The sequence below is a fragment of the Vulpes vulpes genome, chromosome 6, assembly GCF_048418805.1.
Source record: "Vulpes vulpes isolate BD-2025 chromosome 6, VulVul3, whole genome shotgun sequence".
Lineage (NCBI taxonomy): Eukaryota > Metazoa > Chordata > Mammalia > Carnivora > Canidae > Vulpes > Vulpes vulpes.
The window spans coordinates 99,357,691-99,371,759 of NC_132785.1; the positions used below are offsets into that span (position 1 = coordinate 99,357,691).

General features: G+C 41.1%; 1 protein-coding gene and 1 pseudogene across 4 annotated transcripts in view; both read left to right on the top strand.

The window, feature by feature from the left end:
• Positions 1–14,069, top strand: part of MTHFD1 (methylenetetrahydrofolate dehydrogenase, cyclohydrolase and formyltetrahydrofolate synthetase 1) — a 120,339-nt gene that overhangs the window by 85,838 nt on the left and 20,432 nt on the right. For all 4 annotated transcript variants that reach the window (XM_072762586.1, XM_072762585.1, XM_072762588.1 and 1 more), the window contains exons 7-15: positions 1,436–1,572; positions 2,503–2,614; positions 6,934–7,061; positions 7,692–7,789; positions 8,008–8,181; positions 8,800–8,936; positions 10,417–10,463; positions 11,102–11,209; positions 11,346–11,420. In XM_072762586.1, coding sequence (XP_072618687.1) covers positions 1,436–1,572; positions 2,503–2,614; positions 6,934–7,061; positions 7,692–7,789; positions 8,008–8,181; positions 8,800–8,936; positions 10,417–10,463; positions 11,102–11,209; positions 11,346–11,420 — 1,016 coding nt within the window. The remainder of the gene's footprint in view (positions 1–1,435; positions 1,573–2,502; positions 2,615–6,933; positions 7,062–7,691; positions 7,790–8,007; positions 8,182–8,799; positions 8,937–10,416; positions 10,464–11,101; positions 11,210–11,345; positions 11,421–14,069) is intronic.
• LOC112927305 (U4 spliceosomal RNA) lies at positions 12,335–12,400 on the top strand (annotated as a pseudogene).

Sequence of the window (14,069 nt, forward strand, 5' to 3'; positions counted from 1 at the left end):
TTCTGTGGTTGGAAGAAAAGGTCAAGCTGTAAGCCTTGGGACAGCTATTACTGTTCAGTTCTACAACTAAATTTATACTCCACAGCATATTTAGCAAACTGTATTACAACTTGTTAGAAACAAATCCCATGAGCCACCGCAGCTGTTTATTAATAGTGAAACTATTTGTCCTAATGCAGCTTTAAGTCCTTTGCTGAATCCTAAAAAGTATAAAGTACCTTTTAAGCACTTCACACTTTGAGGGTTTTACTTCTAGTTGTTCATCTTGTTAACATTATATAGAAGCTTAGCTTTTTTGAGAAAAATTAATGTTATACAAGAAGCACAATTTAAACACAACCTTCCTTGGGGCATCTGGGTAGCTCAGTCAGTTGAGCAGCCAGCTCTTGGTTTTGGCTTGAGTCATGATCTCAGGGCCATGGGATCAAAACCCCCTGTCAGGCCCCATGCTCAGTGTAGAGTCTGCTTGGGATGTTCTCCTTCTGCCTCTCCCCCTGCTCGTGTACTCTCTTTCACTCTCTCCCTAACATGAATATATAAATCTTTTAAAAAATAAAAATGAACACAACCCGCCTTAAGCAAGAGTTCACTTCAGCTGGGCTGGGTAGATTGGCTCAGGTGGAGTCTTCAGGATCTTATCCCTGCTCTCTTCTGTGTGGTAGCTTCTTCCTGGGCTCTACGTGGTGGCCCAGAGCAGCTCCAGCCTTGTGCCTGACAGATCTCATTGGTCAGGGGCAGAAATGTGGGTGAGCACCCAAACCGTCTCTATTGAATAGAGTCTGTCTGTCCTGAAAAGGACATTGGGATAGTGCCAGAAGAATGGATGCTGAGTAAACAAAAAGAAAGTTTTCTGCTACATTTAGAGTTCTTTATCACTTCCCTACAAACAACCCTATGGCTCAGGCCCTATGCCAAAAGAGAAATGTGGATGAGGAACTACATAAATAAACTTACCAGAGTTAGAAAGGCTTACTGATAATCATCTAATTCCCTTTGCTTCCCTCCAGCCCATCACATGTACCCTATTTGTTATAACTATTTTTCCCATGTAAGCATATCTACTGTCTTCTTCCATATGGCTGTTTAGCTGTATGTCAGGACTTCTTTTTTCTTTGAGTGTAGGTTTTCTTCCCACTCTCCTATGACTCAATGAATGGATCTTGGCTTTGGCTGCTCCCAAAAACCCATTGCAAGAAGGACACAGTACACAGTACAACCCATTGCAAGTTCCCACAGTACAACTCTAGGATTTCAGCTCAACTTGCAGCTGAAATCCTAGAGTTGAGAATATTATTGCCAAGGAAGGGATGTTTTCAGGAAGATTTCCATGCTAGGAACCTGTTTTTGTGCACTTGTTCTGAATTTTCCCATTTCGGTGGCATGTGAAGAGGGCAGCTCCTCCTAATACTCTCACTCATGCCAGCTATTCTTTCAGGGGTACAGATCGCTGGAAGGCACGCTGTAGTGGTTGGGCGCAGTAAGATAGTTGGTGCCCCGATGCATGACCTGCTTCTGTGGAACCATGCCACAGTGACCACCTGCCACTCCAAGACTGCCAATCTAAGTGAGGAGGTAAGGGATCCAGAGTGCAGTGGAAGAGTTTGTGTGTGTGTGTGTGTGTGTGTGTGTGTGTTCTCACATAGTGGGAACACCTAACATTTAAGTGCCAGAAACCGCCATGTACTTTACCTCATTCAATATTTCATTGAACCCTTATTGCAATTCTCTTCATTCTTGTCTCATTTTACATGATAAAGACACAAATTCCAATTAAAAACTTACACAAGTTATGTAGCTTTTGTTCTGATCGTATTCTTTCTGTACTGGTCTGCCTCATGGTGGATAGGGATTAGCAACATAGAAATGAGGATGGACCCCAGCAGCCAGATTGTGTAACTCAGTGGTGGCCTCAGATATAGAGGTGCTCCAGAGGGGCATGTGGACCATGGTCCCATGACATCTGTCGCATCTTTTTCTTGACCCTGTATTAGATTCCTGAGCCCAAGAAGTCTCACATGTACCTATCCCTATTGGTAGTACACCGTCTTAGTACACCGTCTCTCTTAATCCTCCTCAAGCAGTGCTCTGTGAAAGGTGCTGCTCCCCATACTCCATCGGAGAAGGAATAATCTCCCAACATCACGTAATTTAGAGCCAGGCCTGAAGCTCCAAGCCCATGCTCCTCCCTGCTCAGCATGTTATCATCACGTTCCCCATTTAGGAAGATGTCTAGTAAAAGGGAGCATTTTGGCATGTGTAGGAACGAGCACAGCATACAAAGAGCTGTCAGAGTTGGTGTGTGGCCTGCATGAAATAGTTGATGTCAATAAACAGTTTCATACAAAGCTTAGTCTGTTCCACTTCTATACATACATATATATGTATATATAATATATAATATAATAAAAGTAATATTTATAATAGTGTAAAAACATATATATGTGTGTGTTTTTAATGTTTCCTGTGTAATTTCTGAGGTCAAAACCCTCTTTCTTTTCCTAGGTAAATAAAGGTGACATCCTGGTGGTTGCAACTGGTCAGCCAGAAATGGTAAAAGGGGAGTGGATCAAACCTGGGGCAATAGTCATCGACTGTGGGATCAATTATATTCCAGGTGAGTGCTGCTGGAGAATGAAAGTAGTTTCTGATAGTGGGGAGGGCAGAGAAGGGTGTCATTCAATGACATGAGAACTCCTTGTCCCATTTCAGGCTTGAAGAGCTAAGATTCAGAGCAAGTGTCCTGCCTATGTAGTTAGTAGGTGGCATCATGGCCAGCAGGAGAGCAGGGCCTGTGATTTTAGCCACTGTGCTGTGCATTTCCTAGAATGACTTTGTCCAAGGAGAGGGTGAGAGGGGGATCTCATTCTACCTTCACATGTAGATCATCCTTTATTTTTAACAAAGGATGGATGGATTTAAAATACAGTGTGATCTTGACAGAGTACTGTGTAATTCCAGGAGAGGGGCTCACTTTGCCAAGAGTCTTATAGGAATGCTTTTCAAAGAAGACATTTGACCTAGCGTCTTCTAGGCAGTGAGGATAAAGGCAGCCCCTTGTCATTGCCTCCCAATTATTTCCTGTATCAGGTCCATTTTTGTTTTTAATTTTTTTTTTTTTTAATTTGAGAGAAAAACAGCAACAGAGATATATATATAGAGAGAGCATGAGCAGGGAAGAGAGGGAGAAAGCAGGTCCCTGTGCGGCAGGGAGCCTGATTCAGGGCTTAATCCCAGGACCCTGGGATCATGACCTGAGCCAAAGGCAGACACTTACAACTGAGCCACCCAGGTGCCCCTGGATCCGCTTTTAAGTCTCAGAAAGTTTTTCCTTTCTTCTGTTTTCGGTGTCACCTATGAGTGCTACCGTCTCAGGTGGATGCACTGCTGCGAATTGCTTACTAGTCTCCAACTACCAGCTGACTCCCACTCACATCCATCTGCATGTTCTTGCCACATTCGTGGGTCTTGGTGTGGAGCGTCTTCCTCCCACATTACTTGTCCAACTGCTGAGCCCCAAACTAGTTTCAGCCGCCTCTGTGGCCTTTTTTCTCATGCCATGTTGTGAATACCCATCTTAAACGGTTGGAAAGTAGACCTTGTGCCCTTCTCCGCTCATGCCTTATTTGTCCTTGGCAGCTTCTACACCCGAATCCTCAGGGCAGTAGGTTGTTCTTTCATCGTAAAGTGTTTAGCATAAAATTTCACAGCATGATACAGTGAATACTTGTATACATGCCTTGTAGATTCAAGAAAAGAACAATCTTTATTCAGACGACCGTTTCTGTGCATTAAGCACTGCTGCAGGCCTTGGGCTACATGATCAGATAAAGCTCAACTTTGATCTTCAGTTTTAGCCACTTCTCCACCTTCTCTCTTCCTGGAATGCTCATTCTTCTTTCTAAACCTTGTCTGATTTCCCTTCAATATGGGATAATCTCTCTTTTTAAAGGGAGAAAATCTTTTTGAAAATCCTCTCCCACTTTCCCCTCCTGGAGACATGGGTATCCCTTTTATTGTACACGGTGTTCTGTACTGTCCGCCACCTTGGCTTGGTGGTTTCTGCATTGCAATGTCAGGCTTTCTGCCTTCTAACTGCTGGCACTCACACCTGTTGAATTGCGAAAGGAGTTAGAGCAAGAAGATTGTTTTTTCTCCCTTCCCATCTCAAATAAGGAACATAGATACTAAGCTGCCAGGGACATTAGTCACTGTCAAGCCTTCACCAGTTTTAACCTCCCTCCCACTCTCCCTACCATGCTTTTAAGACAGTAGCTCATAATTGATCACTCATTTTCTTGTAGTGTAATTATCTAATGGGTGATAAAGAAATTGCTCTCCTACAACTCCTCACTTTGAGTACTTGTGATATGACATTCAGGCTCATTCTGTTTAAAACCTTGCATCTTCTGTATCATATTTCTGCTTTTGGCTTTTTTTTTTTTTTTTTTTTTTTTTGAGAGAGAGAGAGAGAGAGATGGAAGCCTGGGTGGGAATCTTTGAGTCTTACAGATACGTTTATTTTTTATTTTTTTATTTTTAAAGATTTTATTTATTTATTCACGAGAGACACACAGAGAGAGAGGCAGAGACACAGGCAGAGGGAGAAACAGGCTCCATTCAGGGAGTCCGACATGGGACCCGATCCTGGGTCTCCAGGATCAGCCCCTGGGCCGAAGGCGATGCTAAACTGCTGAGCCACCAGGGCTGCCCTACGGATAAGTTTAAAATGTTCACTTAAACAGGAAACTCATCATCCTGTTCACATTTATGAAATATGAATAAGACCAATATCTGGTCAGCTGTATTTTTATTGATCTGAGATAAATAAGAAATAAGTTTTGATAAGGCTGGATTTTATCATTTCCTTCTCACATTATCTTTAGTAAGCCAAATAGGAAGAACACGTTCATGTGTCTCTAGTTAGTACTTTCTGCTCTGTAGTTGAATCTTAAAAGTATTCCTTTTTTTTTCCTTTGGGGAAAAAAAAAAGTACATACCTTAATTCATTCTTAATTTGGCAAATGACTTAGGATGGTATCCCTGAGTGGACCATGCAGATGATTTAAATCATCAAAATATGAGTCAAGATGTGGTCCAGTTATGGAACATGCTGCCTTGAAAATGAACACTTGCAAAGAATAGTCTTTAGTTCCTCGAGTCCACTCACTGGTCCTTAACTCAGTGATTGGATTTTATACTTATAATTCCCAGTGAAAGAGAAATTCTAGGGCTGGGATAGATAACCAAAATGTTTATTGGTTATCTATTGAAGTGTATCTAACCCATACACTTCGATTGAGTGGTTGCTTTTTCTATTGACCACATCGTATGTTCCATGAAACACTGGACCTGTACCAGGGGGCACTCAAGTCAACCATGGATAAGTGTTTGCTTAAGGAGCAAAACTGAGCTCATGTTGTATGGCAGTTAGTTGTGCAGTAACTGCTATGTCTCCCTGTTTGTGGAGAAACTAAAATCACCACCATGAATAACTAGAAGGAGGTGTACAGGGTATCTTAAGCTAATGTCAGCATTAGACTGTTGAGACCTGTACAAAGTGCAAACCCTTAACCATGGCTACTTGGTGTTCTGAGAGTAAATGTTCTGTTATAGCTTGCTGCTTTATAATCTAGAAACCTGACAGTATCCCAGGGAGTTGTATTCATCAGCTCCTTATAGTACATATAGAAAATCTCTTCGGTATCTAGGATGGGATGAGGAACTTTTGTTTGGAGAATGATTTTTCAATTTCATAGATGTGCACGATTTCTCACTTGATTCTCAGCAAGCTTGTGAAATAGGTAGTGTTAATCCTTCTTGTCCTCTTTGGACTTCTGATCAGTAAGGAGCCCACAGAGGCTAAGGATTGGCAGTAAGTAGAAGAGCTGATCCTAGAACTTAGGGCTCTCAAGTCTGATTCTGGCTACACCCTAAAGTTTGCTCTCTTGGTTGTGATATGATTAGAGGGAAGTGGTGGAATGGCTACAATCCTGCCTTGGGAACCTTAGAGCTGCAAGGTCTGGCTCTGTCCCCCAGCCCCTCCCGGAAGTGCACTGAAGCCAAGTGTAGGATGTACTTTGTGTGAGTGAGCAGTGATGCATCACTGGGTTTTGTTCTCTTGAATAGCTATTCTTCGCTGGTAAGATTTGTAGTTGTTCTTGTATCCTTTTAAGGGAAGTGTAATTATATTCTTTGCCTTTTGCATACATTTAAGTAGCTGCTTGTCTTTGGAATTGGATGTTGAATTGTTCCTCCAGCGCGCACGCATGGAGCTTACAAAATGCTGACAGTTGCTGTAGAAACGGTATCTGGCAGCTGTGACATAGTTGGAGCTTTGTGCACCCAAAAAATTCCTTTGTAGGCCTTGGCTAATTAACATTTTAAAAGGCGCTCATTATATGCTGGGTAGTTGGTTTTAAGAATAAAAAACACTTGATATTTTACTTGCCACCTGACTGCAAGAGGATTCTCCCGATTCTGAAAAACCACTTAAGCATCTTGGGAATTTCTGCAGGTAAAATAAGTTTCTACCTAGAAAATAACAAACTCCTGTCATCTTATAGCTTTGGCGTAAAATAGGTACTTGAACCTTATGGGACTGCACACCCTGAACTCTACTTAGGTTTTGGTACAAGCTATGATAATTGCCCACTTAACTTGGAAATAAATACCAGAATTGGGGATCCCTGGGTGGTTCAGCAGTTAAGCGTCTGCCGTCAGCCCAGAGCGAGATCCTGGAGACCCGGCATCGAGTCCCATACTGGGCTCCCTGCATGGAGCCTGCTTCTCCCTCTGCCTGTGTCTCTGCCTCTCTCTCTGTGTCTCTCATGAATAAATAAATAAAAATCTTAAAAAAAAAAGAAAGAAAGAAAGAAAGAAACACCAGAATTATAATTCTGAGACCTTGCTTTAATTTTTCTCCCCCTTGACCAGATGATACAAAACCAAATGGGAGAAAAGTGGTGGGTGATGTGGCATACAATGAGGCCAAGGAGAGGGCGGGCTTCATCACTCCTGTTCCTGGCGGCGTGGGGCCCATGACGGTGGCAATGCTAATGCAGGTGCGTGTGAATAAAAGTTTCTGTCCTGGAGGTTAACTGGACTCACTGTGGTGATCATTTCACAGTACATACAGATATGGAATTGTGCTGTATACCTGAAACTAACATTATACGTCAGTTTTACCTCAATAAAAAAAAAGTTTCTGGAAAAAAAAAAGTTCCTGTAATAATTGTAAAAAGCCAACAGAATTCAAGTTACTGCTTTTTCCCCCAAGTAGAAACGTACTCAGAAGTTAAGTATGGATGTGAATCTGTTGAAGGGGGAAAAAAAAGGGACTGTTACAAGACATCAAGAATTAGTCATATTAATCGGGGAATGTAGGGATGGCATAATCCGAATTTACTTTGGAGCATGAGAAGCTCAGAAGAAGGGACGTGCAAGCACACAACTTTGCTAGGTGCGCTTTGTCTTGCTTGCTCTTTATAATACATCAGTTGCAGTGGGGTGAGGCAGGTGGCCTAGGACACCTTAGCTGTTTCAGATTCTTGCTTAGTATTGAAGCATGATTATAGGTAGGATCATAAAGCTGTTCATTTTATGGTCAAACTGGAGTGACCTGGGACTTGGAATTTGAGGTGGAGGTTAAAATAATCACTTCTTCTAAGTTCCATTTGTGACATTGTGTTTAGAGCACAGTGGAGAGTGCGAAGCGTTTCCTGGAGAAATTTAAGCCAGGAAAGTGGATGATTCAATATAACAACCTTAACCTCAAGACTCCTGTTCCAAGGTAAAAATAAAATTTTACTGGTTTTAAACTTTGTGGGTTGTCTATTTTTAGCTGGCGGATACCATGGCAACTACATATATGCGCCCCCCCACCCTCGCCCCCATCCCCAGAAGCGCCATCAAGGGGTGGTGGAGAGTCTTTCCTAGGATGGGGTTAATTAAACTCAGTGAGTGAGGATTGATACATATTTTCTGTATTTTTTTCTATGTTTTTTTAAGTGACATTGATATATCACGGTCTTGTAAGCCAAAGCCCATTGGCAGCCTAGCGCGGGAAATCGGTCTGCTCTCTGAAGAGGTGGAATTATATGGTGATACAAAGGCCAAGGTTCTGCTCTCAGCACTGGAACGCCTGAAGCACCAGCCTGATGGAAAATACGTGGTGGTGACTGGGTAGGGTTGTGACTCTTTTGCTAATCCAACTGCAGCCCTGATTATTATTACCAAAGGTTGCATTTGCTCTCAGCATATATATGCGAAGGTTTCTTTAATTTGGTTTTAGCATTTTCACATGTTTAGTCTCCTTTGATCCTTACAGTAACCCCTGTGAGGTAATTAAGAGTAGATTATATATAACCCTTTGAGAAGGAGAAAATTGTCAAGGTTATCCATCTTGTAGGTGAAAGAGTTGTGCTTTAAAAGCTGGCCTTTTCATTTTAACCCTAAATTTATGAATTCAGTAGACATTTTGAGTATTCATTTTTATTGTTTGGCTGAGCTACAAAAGCTAGTTTTTGAGATTAAATTGAGATATTAAAGTGATAGCAGTGTCTCTACAAGATAAAGTGTATTTTCTCCTAGCAGTGAGAAGAGCCCAAGTACAGCAGTCTTTTTAAATGTACCGTTTTTCAGAAACTTCAACTAAGACTCTTGAAAAGACTCTTCAAATCTTTGCTCTTTATTACTGTTCAGAGTAAGAGTCATCCTCTAGGATCTGTTAGGTCTGATTTGTGATTCGCATAACTTTAATTTGTATAGACTTAATTTCCCTGTTTTGCTTTCACCTTGAAGAATCACCCCAACGCCCCTGGGAGAAGGGAAAAGCACAACCACCATTGGGCTGGTGCAGGCCCTTGGTGCCCATCTTCATCAGAACGTCTTTGCATGTGTACGACAGCCTTCTCAGGGCCCGACCTTTGGAATAAAAGGTATTAATAGGACCAGACTTTGGGTGGTCAAAAAGCACTGCTCCTCCATCAGTCATCCCTGGCCCACTTTGCCTATGAGGGCCCCCCCCCCCCCCCCCCCCCCCCCGTCACTGTGCTTTTGGTGAAGGCTTTTCTCAAATTATCCCTACTCTTGCTGTCAGTATTTGACACAACATAGGGCTTCCCTGGGATGGGTAATATGTGGCTAGGGATACTTTTATGTGACTAATGGTCAACTGTCACAGTAACAATAAAGGTGATCATAGCTACTAATCATCACACTGACTTTCTAGAAACAAAGACAAGCCCTACAGTGTTTTACCCTGTTGGGAATAAGAAAAGCCTACTCTTACCGAGTATATGCTTTGTGCCATGTTTATGCATTTTATATTATTTTTGATATAAAATAGTTACTATTATCACTGTTTTCCCAGTAACAGCAACTGGGACTTATGAGATAACTTAGTTAAAGGCACTTTTATTAAGTAGCAGAGGTGGGCACCATGTCCATTTCAAGAGCTTTAACAGCACTGTCAGCACAGTGTTTCTTCTGATTGCATGAAGACACGCCATCACTAATCATTCTTCACTTTTAGTTTTTCATAGCTGTGGTACTGTCAGTATGCTCTTTTAATTAAAATTATTTTTTAAGTTCTTAGAGATAGCTCTCTCATTTGCTTGGTGAGAGTATCACATGTTCTGTTTGTTGTAGTGATTACTGCACAGGGTACACCTTTGCCCTTCTGCGTATATTAATATCTTTTATAAATGTACTGACTTAGTTCTCCTTTTGAGCTTAACAGCCCTCTTTCAGCTTCAGAATGAACCTTTCTCTTGTTCTGCTTATTGAACCCAGTATTCTGCTCATGTTTGTTGCCTGGTCTCTGCCTCACAAAAAAAATGCACAAAATCTGAGCCTCAAATTGACATTCATCTCACTTGATAACCCCATAACCAGAACATTTTTATCTGGTCTTTTGTTAATAATCCAAATGGTCCAGCAAAAGCTAACAGCTAAGCTGCTTTCTAACATATGTCTCCTATTTAGGAAGAATTGCAGTCTCTGTGTTTGTGTTTGGCATGTGTATTTTAAACATTGCTTTTTTAAAATGCCAGAGTAGCATTTATGAGAGTAGGAAATTGAACAGGATTGCCTTTATGTAACTGTAGGCTGGGTCTTTGAACCGATGTTAGGAATCATGGGGAACCTGTTTCTAAAGATGAGTGGGTATGTATGTGTTTGTGGTTTTGTCATTTAGACCCAGATTTCAACTAAAGACTATTTCACATGAACAGGATAAAGTGTTTTAGCCTGGTAAAAGAAAATTTAAAAAACACTTGATCAAAGCTATCCACATGGTTGAAAGAAGTAAGTAGTTAATAAGCATAGCAGTGACAAAAATCAATTTGCTTTTATTTGATTTCCAAGTGGTGGAGAAAGCATACTTAATATGAGTCTCACCCTTGACCTGTCCTGTAGGTGGCGCTGCAGGAGGTGGCTACTCACAGGTCATTCCCATGGAAGAGGTAAAGTGCCTGCAGTTTGGTTTGAATCAGACCCTTTATTATAGCTTTTCCTTCCAGAGATTAACCTTTTCCTGTAGAACTCTTAGTGGACTTTTTTCTCATCAGAAGTAACACTTAAGGGGAAAACATCTTAAGATGCAGACTTGTGAGATGGCTTAGTTTTTTGATGTGACTAAGACTTCAAGGTCTGAGCTTTTGGTGGGAATAATAATTTTAAGTGAGAGATCAAATGAAATGTGACAGTGGGAAGAACGAACACAAGGCGAAGTCAGGGTGGTAACTGCAGAAATGGGGACACTGTATAGGTATAGAGTTGCTCTCGTATACTCCTCCTTGCTCACAATTTAAAGGACATGAGCGTGTCCTCAGCAGTCCAGAATTGCTGTTGAAGTGGGTGGTGTGTTGTTTGTTTGTGGTTCCCGGATGTGTCACTTAAGGAAAACACCAATTTCTTTTGAGGAGAGAGTCTCTCTAATTTATGTTTTCAAGAGCTATTTGTCCTTGGTGTTTGTTTGCTAACTGTACTGCTGTCAGTCTTCTGTTAGCTTGAACATAGGGATTGATTTTGTTGCAATATACTGATAGTTGGAAAGATGCAGAGAAGTTGAAAGCCTGATGTGGCCTCTGCTGTGTTATAGTTTAATCTCCACCTCACTGGTGACATCCATGCCATCACTGCAGCGAATAACCTTGTTGCCGCGGCCATCGATGCCCGGATGTTCCACGAACTGACGCAGACAGACAAGGTAGGCTGCTGGGGCCTCATGGACACTTTTGAAAGGATTAAAGCACCCAAATTAATGCTGGTTCCTCGAGTGCTGATGTTGTAGGTAGCGAGGCAGTTCCTCTCATTGAAAAGCCCTTTTGCTCCTTTTCTTTAAGGCTCTCTTTAATCGTTTGGTACCATCAGTAAATGGAGTGAGAAAGTTCTCTGATATCCAAATCCGAAGGTTACAGGTAAGATTTTCCCTTCTTCATTTTTGGTATTGTATGAAATTAGGTGATTGATAAAGACACAAGGAAATAATCTCCTTAGAGTAACCTATTTTGGATCAAGTTACATCCATAACCATAGTCTTAAGGTCATTATATGCATAGCAATGATAGGTGGTAGAGGTTCTCATTCATCTACAAATTATAAGTGGTTAGTCCTGGAATAAGGAGAGTACCCACAACCTGCCTCTCAGTTAGGAAGATGACCGATATGTCCTTTAGAGCATGGGTAGGAGTCAGGGTGCCAGCATGACAGCATAGCAGCTCCTGGAGTTTGAATACCTGCTCTTCCCAGCACTGGGATCTTGAGAAAGAGTGGTTACTTCCATATTTTATTTGAATTTCCATTACGAATATATAGTCATCAAACAAATATACATTGTACCAGATGATCCAGAAATCCTACTCCTAGGTATATATCCAAGAGAAATGTGAACTTGTGTTCATACAAAAACATGAATGTTTTTAGCAGCTAGTTAATAATCTCTAAAACTTAAAAACAACCCAAATGTCCTCCAGTGGATGAATGGATAAACAAACTGCTGCATTTATACAATAAAAAGGGATGAACTATTGATACAATGATTTGAATGAATCTCAGAGACATTATGTTGAGTGAAGGAAGCCAGTCTCCAAAGGCTGCATACCGTATGCCACCATATATAGGGCATTCTCAAAAAGACAAAACTAGAGTGGTAGAGAATAGATCAGTGGGTGCCAGAGGTTGTAGATCTGGGGAGGGTGTGACTAGAAAGGGATAGCACAGGAAGAGTTTATAAAATAAAATTTGAAAATAAATAATAATAAATAATAATAAATGAATAAAAAGTAATTTGTTATTTTTACATATGAAAGAAATCATATAGACATATATATTTAGCTTTGCACAGTGGCAGTATTGTAGCCAGTGAGGTTTATCTGAGGCACGATTATTGGTAATTATATAGACATATATTATTTAGACAGCCTGAGACATGTAAGCATTCAATGAATAGCTTGTGCTACTTATTATCAACAATAGTTAAACTTACTTTATTTTTAATTTTTTGCAACTTTATATTTTGATGCCGTAAGAATAGTACATGAAACTCCCCTTTACTGAGCTGCATTGTTTATATTTTGCTCTACTTGCTTTACAGTTATGTTTCATTTATTTATATGCCTTTTTATTCTTGACATGCGAAAAAGTGACTTTTACACAGTATGATTATGTCTTAGCTTATTTTGTTTTCACACCCCCAAAAATGCTGGGCATAAGGTAAGTTACTTATTATCCTACTTTATAAAAGAGTCATGTTTGGAGAGGCAACAGAGTGCCATGGAAAGAGCAGGCAACTTCTGATCTTTTATTTTTTTAAGATTTTATTTATTTGAGAGAGAGATATAGTGAGAGAGAGCACAAACAAGCAAGGAGGGGGAGGAGAAGCAGCCTCTCCACTAAGCAGGAAGCCTGACACGGGGCTCCGTCCCAGGACACCGGGACCACTACCTGGGCCAAAGGCAGACGCTCAACCAACGGTGCCACCCAGGCGTTCCAGGCAACTTCTGATCTTACCTTTGATGATGGAACTTTCTGTCAGATGTGTACTAAATCTGTCTGATTTTAAACCCGTCTGATCTTTTTAAAAGCTTTAGGATTTGAAATCTAGGGACTTGCCTGAGGCCACAGTACCTCACACCAGGTTGAAATTAGAACCTCTCCTGGGTCCCCAAGCATCCCCTGGGTCACGGTGCTCTCCCAGTCTGTCCCCATGGGCTCACTCTGAGTGGGCTGTCAATGGCAGATTCTCAGCCTAGTGACAGAGAGTTTTGCTGACTTCCGTAAACAACGTCATATACTAAGCTTGTGAGACCAATTTGATGAGCCAGTGAGGGCCAACTCTGAAAACATCTGAAATTTTAAAACAAAGCCCTCACGGCATAAAAAGGGAACTGTGGGAAGAAACAGGACTTGCTGGAGCCCACTCAGATCTACCACACTTTAGAAAAAATGGAGAACACATTTTATAGACACTTTCCATTTCAGGATGTGACCTGCATGTACACTGTCAACAAATAAAATTTCCAAGTTCTGTGAGGAAGAAGAGACAAACCTCTTTTATGCCTTTTGGAACAGTAAGAAGGCAGTGAAAATGCAGCACTATATAAAAAGCAAGGAAAAGTGATTTGCATTGATTTTTAGCAGTTGATACTTACTTTTGCCCTGTCTAATATATCATTTTAATTGGGCTTCTCAATTGTCTGATTGAGAAAACTTTGCACTTTGCTTTTCCTTTCAATATGTTTGGACTTGGTCAATTAGGTACAACACTTGCTGGTCATTTGGCTTATTTAGGGCTAGGTTTAAGGAAGTGCCTCTGGGGCTCAGTTATAGGGATAAAGATGTTAATGTCTCTGTATATGGGTAAGTAGAAAATAAATCTTTAGCCTGAGGGATTATAGTTTTGCCTTCTGAATATAACACAGTTTATATTTCCTAGAGAGCACTCCATCTGGAGATAGAGAATATATTTTTTAAAAATTTATCATGCTTGGGGCACCTGGGTGGCACAGTCGGTTAAGCGTCCCACTCTTGGTTTTGGCTCAGGTAGTGATCTTGGGGTCATGAGATCC